We start from the raw sequence: 14,931 nt of genomic DNA, 5'->3' as shown, positions 1-14,931 counted from the left end.
TAGCAGGGTGATTTTTAGGTTAATTCTTAGGTCCTACCACCAGTCAGGAATCTCCAAGCCACCTGTACTGTCAGGGTCGCTCAGTTCGCTGTCAGACCACAGCTCCATATGTCTCCTTCTTTTTTTGGTATTTTCACACAAATTCTTCTGGTAGTTGGGGTTTAATCCACTTCTGTATCCTTCCCTTCAAGGCTCAGGTGTCCAAGATTATCTTCTGTGACTGTGTAAATTGGTTTCCCTTTTCTTTGTTGAAGAGGGTCCGTGCAGTCCTTCTGCCAGTCCACTATCTTACCGGAACTCTTGGTGGTTTTTTATTGTTGGCCTTTTCAGTCTTGCAGGTCTCAAGTGTCCTTGGGATTTCTGGAAAGCAGAACATGTTCTTATGCTCCAGGAATCTGCAAGAGCACTGTCTCTTTAAATATCCAAAATAGTCAAGCCGCTTTTTAAACCTTCAAAATGGTGGCATCCTCTGGACTGGCAAAAGTCCACAGTTCAGCCCACCTTTCTCTTCACCTTCTCCGTTTGTTCTCCAGCCACCATGAACAGTCCTCCATGCAGTCCTTGGCTAGTAGGGTGATTTTTAGGTTAATTCTTAGCTCCTAACACCACTCGGGAATCTCCAAGCTGTCTGTGCCATCAGGATCACTCAGGATTGTTGCCAGACCGCAGCTCCATATGTCTCCTTTTTTGGTATTTTCACACAAATTCTTCTGCTAGTTGGGGTTTAGTCCAGTTTTATAACCTTCCCTCCACGGCTCAGGCATCCAAGATTATCTTCTGTGTCTGTGTTAATTGGCTTGCCTTTTCTTTTTTGAAGAGGGTCTGTGCAGTCTTTCTGCCTAGTCTGCCATCTTGCCGAAACTCGTCATTTGATTTCTTGACTGCTGCTTCCATAGATGTTAATTGTGGATCCAAGTGAAATGAAATAGTTGGCAAGTTCAATTTTTTCTCCATTTATCATGATGATGTATATTTGTCCAATTGTGGGAATTTTTGCTTTCTGTATGTTGAAGTGTAATCCAAACTGAAGGCTATAATCTTTTATCTTCATCAGTAAGTGCTTTAATTCTTCATTTTCAATAAGTAAAGTTGTGTTATCTGCATGTCACAGGTTGTTAATGAGTCTTCCTTCAATCCTGATGCTGTGTTGTTCTTTATATAGTCCATCTTCTCAGATTATTTGCTCAGCACACAGATTGAATAAATATGTTGAAAGGATACAGCCTTGACACAGGACACACACCTTTCCTGATTTTAAGCCACACAGTACCCCATTGTTCTGTTCTAACAACTACCTCTTGATCTATGTACAGGTTCCAATGAGCACTATTAAATGTCCTGAAATTCTCCTTCTTTACAATGTTACCCATAATTTGTTATGATCCACATAGTCAAATGCATTTACATAGTTAATAAAACATGGATATATATCTTTCAAGAATTCTCTGTTTCCAGCCAAGATCCATCTGATAACAGCTCAGGCTTAGGGAAGTGAAGTCCCTTGTCTATGACTGTATGCAAGTGAGTGGCTGAGTTGCAATTCAAAATCCAGAGGTTTGATCTGGAGCCCATTCCCTAAGCCAGGGATTGGAAAACTTTCTGTAAAAGGCCAGAAAGTAAGCATCCTAGGTTTTGTGGTCTGTGTACCATTTCTCTCAAAACTACTCAACTCTGCCATGTTAGCACAAAGTATCCAAGAAAATAAGTAAACTAATAAGCTAGGTTCCAATAACACTTTATGTACAAAAAAAGGTGACAGGCTGTTTGTCTTGTGGGCTGTAAGTTAGCTAGCCTCTGCCCCAAACCATAATGCTTTAGTTCCCAGAGGCTGGGAGGTATTTAAATTGGACCAAAAGGCAATTGATGTACCCTAATTCCTGACTACCATTTCCTGTAGAAGTGTGGGGGTCAGGCAGCAAAGAATAAATGGAGGCTTCATGGGCTCAGGCCTTAAATTAACAATGAAAAAAACAAAGACATATCTTTGGGTACATGTAGCAGGAAGATTGTAGAGAAGAAGGTGACAATGTGAAAAATACTCTGAACCCCACAAAATGATTAGTTGTAGTTTGGAGCCAGATTTAGAATGTCAGCAGTAGTGTTCTTCCAGATTTTATGTGAATGTAGGAAGAGTCAAGTTCACAAATTGGATTTAACATGATTAATTTGGAAAATCTTCAGTCAGAGAGAAATTTCCTGCCTGGAACTTTGCTCCCTGGCTCTCAGTCTCTTAAGGGCAAGAAAACACTTGATTCAGTTCTTATTACTGACAAGGGTTGGGCCCCAGAGCTCAGCAGGTAAACAGGGCTGGGAAGATTCTGCCCTGTTCTGATCTTAGAAGAATCAGTACAGTGCTGAAAACTAAGAACACAAAAGGATTTCCAAATGTTTGCATTCCAGGCTGCTCCCAAGGATGGCATAAATAAAGATGTGGCAGTTTGCGTCTGTAAATATTTACAGCTTTGCAAACCCTTTGGGGCAGTTGTGTTCTGCCCTATAGGGTTGCTACAAGTCAGAATTGACTCATCAGCATTGGATAGGTCTGGGGTTTGGCCTGGTTTCTGCATTTCTCACTAGCTCTCAGGGGCTGCTGATGCTGACCCAGGTACCACACTTTGAGAACTGCGGCTCCAAGGCATACTTTTCTACTTCAGGCACCTCATGATCAGGTCAAAAGGTGTCTTCTCTCTACTATGGAAGAGACTCCATGATCTCTGTTAACCAGGTCAGCCCTTTACTTTTCTCTACCTGCTTTGGCCAACACAGTAGACATACTTAATTAATTTAAATTAATTTGAAATTAAACAAGAATTAAAATTTTGTCCCTTGGTTGCACATTTCAAGTGCTCAAGAGCCATATAGGTCTGGTGGCTAACATATTGGACAGAACAGATACAGAATATTCACATCATCACAAAAAGTTCTACTGGATGGAGCTAATTGAAACACCAAACCCACTGCCATGAAGTCTGTTCCAACTCATAACAACCCTATAGGACAGAATAGAAGTGCCCCACAGGATTTCCAAGGCTGTAAATCTTACAGAAGCAGACTGCCTCATCTTTCTGCTGCAGAGTGTCTAGTGGGTTTGAACTGCTGAATGGTTGGTTAGCAGTTGAATGTGTTAACCACTATGCCACCAGAGCACCTACTGCACAGAGCTGGTCTGTATGAATTCCAGAACTTGTTTCTCTCTTGCAGTGTGATTAAAGCTTGACTGTTAATCCCATTGCACTACTGTGAAAAACAAACAAAATTCTTTTACAAATACTAGAAACAGAATTTCAACTCTTTGGATTTGCTTTTCCATTGTAACAACCTTATTCACCTTTTCCTGTTGGGGGAAGGTTAGAGACATATTAATGTAAGAGGGATTTAAAAATCCATTCAAAATACTGCTCCCATCACCAATATTATGAAATTCACCCCCAAAATTATATGAGTTCAAGAAAGGGAAAGTTCCCTGGAGGTCAAATCAACAAGGAAGTGATTAGGGCAACAAAAATCATGCTGAACACAATGGAGAATTAAAGTGGTGTGGGACAGTCCCAGGTATGGCATCACTGTTGAGAGTAAAGGACAAGGTCTAGGCTGAGAGTGGACTGAGACAAGCATACCTGGGAGTGTTTCAAGAAAGACTGCATCCCAGATACAAGCTGTAGAATATGGGTACTGAGACTTTCCTTAGCTTTTCCATCCTAGGGGAGGGATTTGGAATCAATGCTATTCAGAGTTGTCTGAGTGTCATGCATTAAGCAGATGACTCACTCTGTAACCCTTTGTTACAGATCCGTTTGAACAGCAGGGGACTGATCTACTCTGTGGGCTTGCTCCTGGCCTCTGTTTTTGTCACGGTAGGTTTGCAGCTCTCTCCTCATTCCTGAATTCACATGTTTGTCTTCCTCTTAGATTCTTTGGCTACAGCATTTGTTTGGACACCAGATGGGCTCCTCCTGAATGTGGGGAAACGGCCTCCACATGTCCCATCTTGTGGCTGTTTTTTCTAGAAGTGGATCCAAGCAACCCACTAGGGAGCGCTTCTCCTTTTCTGAAAGGAAGCCAGCTCTCCACTGGGAAGCATGGCCCCGTCTCATGTCAAGCATAATCTGCTTATTAAAAGCAAAGCAGAGATTCACTTTTTCTGCAAGATTTGTCACAGAAGGGTGAATTCCAATTAATTGACTATATCAAGTTGCTAAACAGCTCCAAAAATACATGAATTTGACCAGTACTCAGAGACTAAAAATGTATTCATTTTATTCACAGTACACTTTTGTGGCATTCCCCTGTCTTGGCATATACATCCATTTGTCTGATTTAATATTCCCAATTCTATTGACATATTTGGAGGGAAAAATTTCACACCAGTACATGGATGACCCACAAGAAGTAGCCATTAATATACACACATGCTAGTATTGCCTTTTCACACTGAGAAGCCATATTTTTTTTCCTTAATTTTTTAAAGAAATATTAATTTTATTATACCTGCCTTGTTGTTAAAAAGGATCTCTGGTGGCATAGTGCCTAAGAGATTTGACTGCTAACCACATGGTTGGTGGTTCAAACCCACCAGCCGCTCTGTGGAAGGAAGATGGGACTATCGACTTCCGTAAAGATTTACTGCCTCGGAAACCCAATGGGGGTTGCTATGAGTCAGAATTGATTCAATTACAGTGGGATTGGTTTTGATTTTGGTTTGTTGTTAAAATGCATATGCCAGAGAATTAGAATTCAGAAGGGCAGGCAGAAAGCAAGAAAGGTAATTTACAAAATCAGGATATGAGTCAAATGTCAATGTTTTTCCAAAACAAATGCTGCCATACATAGAAACAAAAATCAACATAATTTGCTCTTTTATGGTTTCTAAGGTTCTTCAGGTCTGATATAACCAGCATTTATTGAGCACTCACTTGATATTGGAAGTTCTGGTGGCATAGTGCCTAAGGCACTACGCTCAGTCCCGTTATACAGATGAAGCCTACAGAAGTTAAGTGATTCCTCTGTTAACACCAAATATAAATGTAGGATCAAGGCATCTGACATCAGAGCCCATACTTGTAACCACTGTGCATGATCATTACTTACACTGTGCTATAATCATAGACTCTATTGTAAATTGGGCCAAGTACTACCTGGGCTGTTGAAACTGAGTTTGAAAGACTGGAGAGAAGTAGGTTTGGAGAGAAAGAGTAATTGCAATCATTTTGAATTTGAAGTGCCTATTGACACCCAAGGGACAGGTCAAGAGAGCCATTAGAAATACGGGAGTTTAGATGAAAGGTCCAGGTTGGAGACATCAGAATATAGATGGTTTTTAAAGCCATGCAATTGTATGTATGAGATCCAAAAGGTGAGTGGTAGGCAGAAAAGATAAGAGACCTGAGATCTAAGTCTTGGTATACTCCAGCATTTAGAAGTCAGGTTGGTGAGGAGCAGAGAAGGAGCAGCTAGAGAAGTAGGAAGAAAGCCAGGACAGTGGGGAAGCCTGGAAGAAATGAAAAAAGGGTGTCAAGATGGAGGAAGTAACCAGCTTTGTCAAATGCTGCTGATTGGTTACATGAGCTGTGAGAAATGGCTGTTAGATTTAGAAATGCAAAGTCATTGGTGCTCTTAATAAGGGTGATTTGTGTGTAGTATGGGAGTGGAAAATTGAGTAGAGAAGGTTAACAGAGAATGGAAGAGAGAAATTGGAGACAGCTGGAACTTACTATATTCAAGTTATTTTGCTGTAAAGGAAAGAGAAATGGCAATCAAGGAAAAATGTTGTTGTTGTTGTTAAGATGAAAGAAATAACATCATTCTTGTATGCCTATTGTAATAATCCAGTGTGGTGGTAGTTGTAAATTAAAGAGAAGGGAGAAGAGACAGGACTTAGTTCGCAGTGGAGGAGTTTGTCATATGTATACTACAGTCCCTATTAACAGAGAAGGTAGAGGTTAGTGTGGTAGTGGGTGCTCAGGGAAATAGTAACAAGGTTGTGAGCTGAGGAAGAAAAGAATATTGGAGGTTTAAAAAAAGAGAGAAGGGGTGTGAAATAGACATCTGGGAAAGTGAGCAAGAGAGGGTATGATGGAAATAATACTGCACAATTGCCAAAGAGCTTTCATGGCCACTTAAATTTTGAGGTCCAGCATTCAGAATGAAATTGATCAGCATGTCTGGGCATTCCCTCCAGCCACATTCAGTTGTGTGAATGCAGGCAGTGAGTAGAGGGAGAGCTGCCCTGAACCCAAGGGTTCAACTTTGCTCAACCAAGCAAGGATGACAAGACAAGATAAGGGCCAGGCACTGAGGTGGATGCCAGATAGTGGTTGCTGATGAGATTTAAGCAGGATGCCAGGTGGGTGAAGGGCTGTGAGATGGTGACTCTCAGTGAATTGTTGACGGTAGGGGGTTCACAGAACTGTGGAAGGGATGGAGATGGTGGTCAGAAAGTTAGATGTTTGACAATGAGATTCCGGAGATGTTTCTGGTATTAATAATGGCAAGATGTAGGCTGCAGGGCTGTCCAATATAACTTTCTACAATGGTGGAAATGGCTTGTATCTGTGCTATCCAATAGGGTAATGTGACTAGTGTAAATACTAATGCAACTGAGAACCAAATTTTTATTTTTTTTTTTCTTTTAATTAATTTAAATTTAAACTTGAGTCACCACATGCAGCAAGTGGATCCCATATTGGACACCCAATTCTGGGGCATGACCTTGGGCATGAGCAGGGATATTACCCAATAAGCATGAGCTTATTTGTGCTTACTTACTAATCTGTAGTGAACAAAAACATGTGAAACTGTTCACTACAGATTAGTAAATAAGCACAAATAAGTTCATGCTTACCTTGCTTTTTGGGTACTTCACCCTGTCATGATTGTAAGTTTGAAAAGAGGCTTTGATTCTGAAGGAAGATTCTGTGGGGTTGGGAGAGACAGGAGCCGGCCACACCTAGAAGCAGAATCTTTCATGGGGTGAAAAAATGCAAAATTGTTCACCACAAATTAGTAACTAAGCACAAATAAGCCTGTGCTTATCTTGCTTATTGGATAATCTGACACTGGTGTGAGTAGCTAAGTTAGGGAAAAGGACCAAAACTTGAGAGAATAAGGTGTTGGATATTGAAATCACTATGATGAGTGACCACCACTCGTCTGTCAGTTTGTCATACTGTGGTGGCTTACATGTTGTTGTGCTGCTGGAAACTGTCACTGGTATTTCAAATATCAGCAGGGTCACCCATAGTGGACAGGTTTCAGCAGAGCTTCCAGACTCAGACAGACTAGGAAGAAAGAGGTGGATTCAAAATGGAGTCTCTTCAGTAATCACAACACTATTTCTCTCTAGTATCTTAGTGCTTAAAAACTAGGTACAGAAGTTTGAATTAGGAATTTTGGTGCTCTGAACAGCTTACTGAGTCAGAGTGTACCAAACTCAGAGGAGTATAATTAGAAGAAAGATACAGGGGAAGAAACAAAAGAAGATCTATCCTGTAGAGTGCGGACAGGCAGCCGAGAAAGGCCATTACAGACTTCCCAGGGGGAGTGACTGGCAGGCGAGAATGGCCATCCATGACTTCCCTGGGTCAAGGCAGGAGACACTCCATACCAGCATACCAGTGACCACACCAGTATACCAGCAATCACCCCAAGGACCTTCAGCACCTGATTTTATTGGTAACTTGGGTTGGCTAGGTATAAACGGGCATGTCCAGCACCACTGAAACCCAAGCACAGAGTCCACTGGTGCTCTAGGAGTGTGGGCTCGCTCCCCCCTCAGCGGGTCACTGAATAGGCTTGAGTCAGCTTAGTGGCACTGAGAGGTCTGCACTTGACTTTATCACTAATATTGGGACCACAGATTACTAGCAGGCACTCTCCCGACTCCAGTGCAGCTGAAACCGAGCGCATCTTTGTCACTGCAGGTGGGTGGACTCACAAATTCCCGAGCTGATCGCGGTCTGGGCAGGTTGGGCTGGCATCACCGACAGGTGGGGCCAAAGAGAGAAACACCTGCGACAGATCACAGAGCTCGAAAGTTGCCTTGGGTCAGCTTTTTGGCACTGAGGGGCCTCAGGAGTGGGGTTTTTGCATGTGTTTGAGCCTGGCGGAAAGTGAGGACCCTCTAACAACTGGAGTCTTTCCTGAAATTGAGCTGTGGGCCTGTAAATAACAGTATGATGTCATCAGTAGCAGCCCACTCAAAGCCCTAGGAACCACCCCTAGCAAGAGCAAGCTTTCCTTTTTCTGCTCTCACCTTCTCTGCCAATAACTTCACTCATCCAATAGAGAAACCAAATTCAGCCAACATAAAACCTCTCGGTTCAAACTCTAAACGCTCTTTATGACAAACAGAAACCCATATCCACATTCCACACAGTGATTCTACCATTGCAAAGAAAACTGCAGAGCAACCCAGTGTACCTGAATTAATAACTAAATAAAATAAAATACACCAGCTTCACCTTTTCAAAATATTAAACCATAAAACCAAGACAAAACAAATCAAAACATAACCAACAGTTGAAAACAACATCAAAATGTCTAGGAAACAATGTTGTTGTTGTTATGTGCCATTGAGTCGGCCCCAACTCATAGCGACCCCTCCTTGGGTTTCCAGGGCAGTATCACTACAGAAGTAGGATTGCCCAACCTTCCTTCCAAGGAGTGGCTGGTGGGTTTGAACCGCCAGCCTTCTGGTTAGCGGTCAAGTGCTTTAGCCACTATGCTACCAGAGCTCCTGATAGGCAACCTCAAATCAAACAAAAAAACAGGACAAGGCATTAGAAGCAAAACCACAAAAAAAGGTTTATACATGGAGAAAGAGGAAGCAATAGAATTATCTGAGAAGGAATTTAGAAGATATGTTTATAGAGTTATACAAGAGCCCAAGGAAACCTCAAACAGAAACAAGGAGAACACAGACAATTCCCTAGAAGAATTTAGGAAAATATAATTCAAGAACAAAATAATAAGATTAATGCACAATCAGAACTCATACAAAAACAGCAGTTAGAAATGCAGAAGATGAGTACCAAAATGCAGAAGATGAGTACCAAAATGACAGAATTACACAACACAGTAGAAGCACAAAAGAGTAGGCTAGAACTAGCTGAAGAATGCATATCCCAACTAGAAGACAAATCCCTGGACACTAACTAGCCTGTATGAAGAAAAATCAGAACAAAGATTTAAGAGAAATGAAAAGAATCTAAGAATTATATGCTATGACATGAGAAAAAACAACATAAGACTCATTGGAATTCCAGAACAAGAAAAGGTGAAAAGGACCACCGAGAAAATTGTGGAAGACTGCTAACAGAAAACTTCCCCCATATTATGGAGGAAGAAAAGATACTTGTCCAAGAAGCTCATAGAACTCCACACAAGATAGATCCCAAGAGAAAAACACCAAGGCATATTACAATCAAACGCTCCAAAACCAAAGACAAAGAAAAGTTTTTGAGAGCTGCCTGGAAAAAAAGAAATATTACTTATAATAATCAAATAGTTAGGCTGAGCTCTAACTATTTGCTGGCAAGAAGGCAATGGGATGGCATTAACAGAAATTAAGGGATTTTGTGAAAACCAGACCAACCCTACAAGAAATGCTTAAGAAAGTCCTTCCAATAGAGAACCCACAACAGAGATCAACAAAACCAGGATATGTGTCATCAACACTAAAACCAAATCAGAAATAGAAACTCAAAATAAGACCATAAAACACTGTACCTTAAAAACCAAGAAACTCAATCAGCACACAACAACAGCAGCTCACCTATCAGAAGGAATAAAACTTCTAGGTACAGACCTTCAAATGGAGAGGAAAATAGGACAATGTCTTCACAGTACGCACTGTTCTGAAAATGTAGAGACAAGAATATACTCCAAGGTAAATACAGAGAAAAGTAACAATCCTTCTAAGCAAATCCAGAAGGAAGGAAAACATAAGGGTTTAATAAGCACAAAACCAACTATAAAGGAGAAAAGGGAGAAAGCATTAGTCAACAAACCAAACTCAGCACAGAAAAGTATATGGAACAAAGAAACACCAACAACAAGACAAGAAAACACAATAGAATGACACCAATCAATTCATACCTATCACTAATTACACTCAGTGTGAATGAACTGAATGCACCTATCAAGAGAAAGAGTGGCAGACTCTATAAGAAAAGAAGACCCATCGATATGCTGCCTACAAGAGACCCAGCTTAGACACAAAAATAAAAACAAATTAAGCATTAAGAGATGGAAAAAAAAAGCATACCAAGCCAATGGAAACCAAAAGAGAGCCAGAGTAGCAATATTGATTTCTGATAAAACAGACATTAAGATGAAAAACATCATAAGAGATAAGGAGAGACATTATATGATGCTAAAAGGGTCAATTCACAAAGAAGATGTTACAATAAAAAATAATTATGCACCCAATAAAAGTGCTCCAAAATATGTGAAGCAAATATTAATTAAAAGGGATAATAGACAACTCTACAATAGCAGTGTTGTTGTTGTTGTTATGTGCCGTCAAGTCAAACACGACTCATAGTGACCCCTCCTTGGGTTTCCCAGGCAGTATCACTACAGAAGTAGGATTGCCCAACCTTCCTTCCGAGGAGTGGCTGGTGGGTTTGAACCGCCAGGCATCTGGTTAGCAGGCAAGTGTCTTAGCCACTATGCTACCAGAGCTCCCCCCTTTCAAAGAGGAGACTCAACAAGGATACAGAAGAACACAACAATACAATCAAGCAACTCAACCTCATAGACATATACAGAGCATTTCACCCAACAAAAGCACAATTCACATTCTTCTCTAGTGCACATGGATCCCTCCCCAGAATAGACCATATGTTAGGACACAATACAAGCCTCAATAAATTCAAATACTACAAAGCCTCTTCTCGGACCACAAACCTATAAAATTAGAAATTAATAATAGGAAGAGCAAGGAAAAAAACATCAAACATATGGAAGCTGAACAACTCACTGCTCAAAACTACTGGGTAATAGAACAAATAAAAACTGAAATAAAAAAATCCTAGAAACAAATGAGAATGAAGATACATCATACCAAAACCTATGGGACACAGGGAAAGCAGTACTCAGAGGACAGTTTATAGCAATAAATGCATACATCAAAAAAGAGGAAAGAAACAAAATCAACACTCTAATTCATCAATGCCAACAACTATAAACAGAACAACAAAAGAATCCTACAGTATATAGAAGCAAGGAAATAATAAAGATCAGAGCAGAAATAAATGAAACAGAAAACAAAAAAACATAGAGAAAATCAACAAAACAAAGAGCTGGTTCTTCTCAAAGATTAATAAAATCGATAAACCACTGGCAGACCTAACAAAAGAAAGAGAAGATCCAAATCACAATTTTATTGTAAATGAAAATGGTGTCATCATAACAGAAACAACTGAAATAAAAAAGATACTGACAGAATATTATGAAAAACTGTACACCAATAGATTTGAGAACCTAGACAAGATGGACAAGTTTATAGAATCACAAGAGCTCCCTAAACTATCCAACTCAGAAATAGAAAGCTTGAACAGACTCATAATAAGGGAAGAAATTGAACAGGTCTTAAAAAAACTTCCATAAAGAAAAGCCCTGGCCCTGATGGCTTCACTGGAGAATTCTATCAAATATTCAGAGAATAGTTGACATCTATGCTACTCAAGCTATTCCAGAACATAGATAAAGATGGAATACTCCCAAACTCATTTTATAAAGCAAGCATAACACTAATACCAAAACCAGGCAAAGACACCACTAGAAAGGAAAACTTCAGACAATATCACTCATGAACATAAATGTAAAAATCATTAACAAAATCCTGGCCAACAGAATCCAACAATATATCAAAAAATTAATACACCCAAACCAAGTGGGATTCATACCAAGTTTACAAGGGTGGTTCAACATCAGAATATCAATCAATGTAATCCACCACATAAATAAAATAAAGGAAAAGAACCATATGATTATATCAATTGATGCAGAAAAGGCATTTGATAAAATCCAACATCTATTCCTGTTTAGAACTCTCAGCAAAATAGGGATAGAAGGGATATTCCTCAACATAATAAAGGGTATATATGCAAAGTCAACGGCCAACATCATTATTAATGGAGAAAGACTCAAGGCATTCCCCTTCCAAACAGGAACCAGACAGAGATGCACTCTATCACCACTTCTATTTAGCGTAGTATGGGAAGTCCTGGCCAGGGCAATAAGGCAAGAAAGAGAAATAAGAGGCATTCAAATTGGCAAAGAGGAACTAAAACTATCTCTATTTGCAGATGATATGATCCTGTACATAGAAAACCCAAGGGACTCAATAAAACAAACTACTGGAACTAAAAGAGAGGTTCAGCAAAGTGGCAGAATACAAGGTCAACATACAAAAATCAGTTGGATTTCTCTACACCCTCAAGGAGTCCTCTGATAAAGAAATTAGGGAAACAATACTATTTACTATAGCTACAAAAAAGATAAAATATCTAGGAATAAACCTCACCAGAGACACAAAAGACTTATACAGAGAAAACTGTAAAACACTGCTACAAGAGACAAGGGCACTACATACATGGAAGAATCTGCCTTGTTCATGGATAGGTAGACTAAACATGGTGAAAATATCAATACTACCTAAAGCAACCTATACATTTAATGCAATCCTGATCCAGATTCAAACAAATTTTTTTAAGGACATGGAAAAACTAATTACTAATTTCACATGGAAAGGAAAGAGACCTCGAATAAACAGAGCACTTCTCAAGAAGAAAAACAAAGTGGGAGGTCTCACACCCCCAGATCTTAAGAACTGCTATACAGCCACAGTAGTCAAAACAGCATGGTATTGGTACAATGATAGACAGATAGACCAATGGAATGGAATCGAAAGTCCAGATATAGACCCATCCATCTTTGGACAACTGATCTTTCACAAAGGTCCAAAACCCATTAAATGGGGAAGAGACAGCCTCTTTAACAAATGGTGCTGGCAAAACTGGATATCCACCTGTAGAAAATGAAACAAGACCCATACCTCACCCCATACACAAAAACAAACTCAAGCTGGATCAAAGACTTAAATGTAAAACCCAAAACTATAAAATTCATCAAAGATAAAATAGGAGCAAGTCAGGGAGCCCTAATTTATGACATAAATAGTCTACCAAGCATAACCCAGAATGTGCAGGAGATAGAAGAGAAACTAGATGACTGGGATCTTTTAAAAATTAAATTATTATGCACATTGAAAGATTTCATTAAAAGGGTAAAAACAGAACCTACAGATTGGGAGAAAATATTTGCCTATGATATATCTGATAAAGGACTTATCTCCAAAATCTATAGAAAACTTCAAAACATCAACACCAAAAAGACAAATAATTCACAAATGGGCAAAAAACTTGAACAGACACTTCACCAAAGAAGACACAGACAGGCAGCCAACAAACACATGAGAAATTGCTCACGATCATTAATCATTAAAGAGATGCAAATCAAAACAACAATGAGATATCATCTCACCCCAGCAATAATAGCAAAGTTTAACAGGTCAGAAAGTAACAAGTGCTGGCAAGGTTTTTGAGAGATTGGAACTTTTGTGCACTGCTGGTAGGATTGTAAAATGGTGCAACGATTGTGGCAAACAGTATGGCGTTTCCTTAAAAAACTGAAAATAGAAGTACCATTTGATGCAGCATTCCATTACTTGGAATATATCCTAAAGAGGTGAGACATAGGGCATGAACAGACATATGTACATCTATGTTCATCACAGCACAATTCACCATAGCAAAGAGATGAAACAACCTAAATGCCCATCAACAGATGAGTGGATAACCAAATTATAGTATATCCACACAATGGAATACTATGCCCCATTAAAGAACAATGAGGGATACACGAATCATCTCACAACATGGATGAACCTGGAGGACATTATGCTGAGTGAAATAAGTCAATCACAGAAGGACAAGTACTGTATGAGCCCATTACTGTAAAAAGACAGAGAAGGGTTTCCTTGGGAAAGGGAACTCACCTAGTAGGTTAGTGGGATGGGGAGGGAAAGAGAGGGATTAATTTCGGGATAGTTGGGGCCTACATGCTGACATGGGTAGGGGGAGGGATATATGGGAAGGATATAAGACCACCATAATAACATTAGAAAATGGAAGGACACCAAATTGTGCACATAAGAGATAGACAACAGATACTAATACCAACCAATGTGTCCACAATACTGCATTGCTATTAACACCAGACACTAGGCTATACAGATAAACACATAAACACCTGAGGTGATCAGATGGAGGTCAGTGAACAGAAGTATATTCTAGACCAAGGATAGATTCAGCTGAGGCTAATCTTGCACAGACACCAGTGACACAAAAAATACCTGCAGTCCTTACAGAAACAATAGAAGACAGACACAGAGTAATCCCTCACAGACAACCAGACACTATGGGAGAGGGATCCAATAGATCTACTGCCTCAGGACCATAGTACTGGGGGACACCAGACTCAATTGGCACAACAAAATACATGAAAGCATTGCTCCACATCCTACATTGATAAGTAGTGACTGGGATCTTAAAAGCTTTCAAGTAGCCATCAAAGATGCAGCTAATGGTCTCCTAGCATTGGAAGTGAAGAAGAATGCAAAAAAAAAAAAAAGGCGGGGGGCATTTGGAAGCAATCAGCCCTAGAACACGATGGCCCTCCAGACCAGAAGAACTAGATGGTGCCTGGCTACCAATGCCAACCACTCAGGAAAGGATCAAATCTGGAGATCTTGGATAGAGTCGGAGGGAAAACATGGAACAAAATCCAAAAACTCAATAATGACCAGAATTACTGGTCAGAGGAAATCTGGTGAGACTCCCAATACTATGGCCCTGGAATACATTC

The 14,931-nt window shown here is 39.9% G+C and overlaps 1 protein-coding gene across 1 annotated transcript in view; it reads left to right on the top strand.

The window, feature by feature from the left end:
* SLC24A3 (solute carrier family 24 member 3) overlaps positions 1–14,931 on the top strand; it is a 949,388-nt gene that overhangs the window by 928,797 nt on the left and 5,660 nt on the right. The window contains exon 16 of the mRNA XM_007948201.2: positions 3,789–3,854. Within this exon, the coding sequence (XP_007946392.2) occupies positions 3,789–3,854 (66 nt within the window). The remainder of the gene's footprint in view (positions 1–3,788; positions 3,855–14,931) is intronic.

Source organism: Orycteropus afer, unplaced genomic scaffold (assembly GCF_000298275.1).
Source record: "Orycteropus afer afer isolate SDZICR_OR568_19922 unplaced genomic scaffold, OryAfe1.0 scaffold00208, whole genome shotgun sequence".
Taxonomy (NCBI): Eukaryota; Metazoa; Chordata; class Mammalia; order Tubulidentata; family Orycteropodidae; genus Orycteropus; species Orycteropus afer.
The sequence above is the reverse complement of the archived record's forward strand: the minus strand, read 5'-3'. Positions and strand labels throughout refer to the sequence as shown.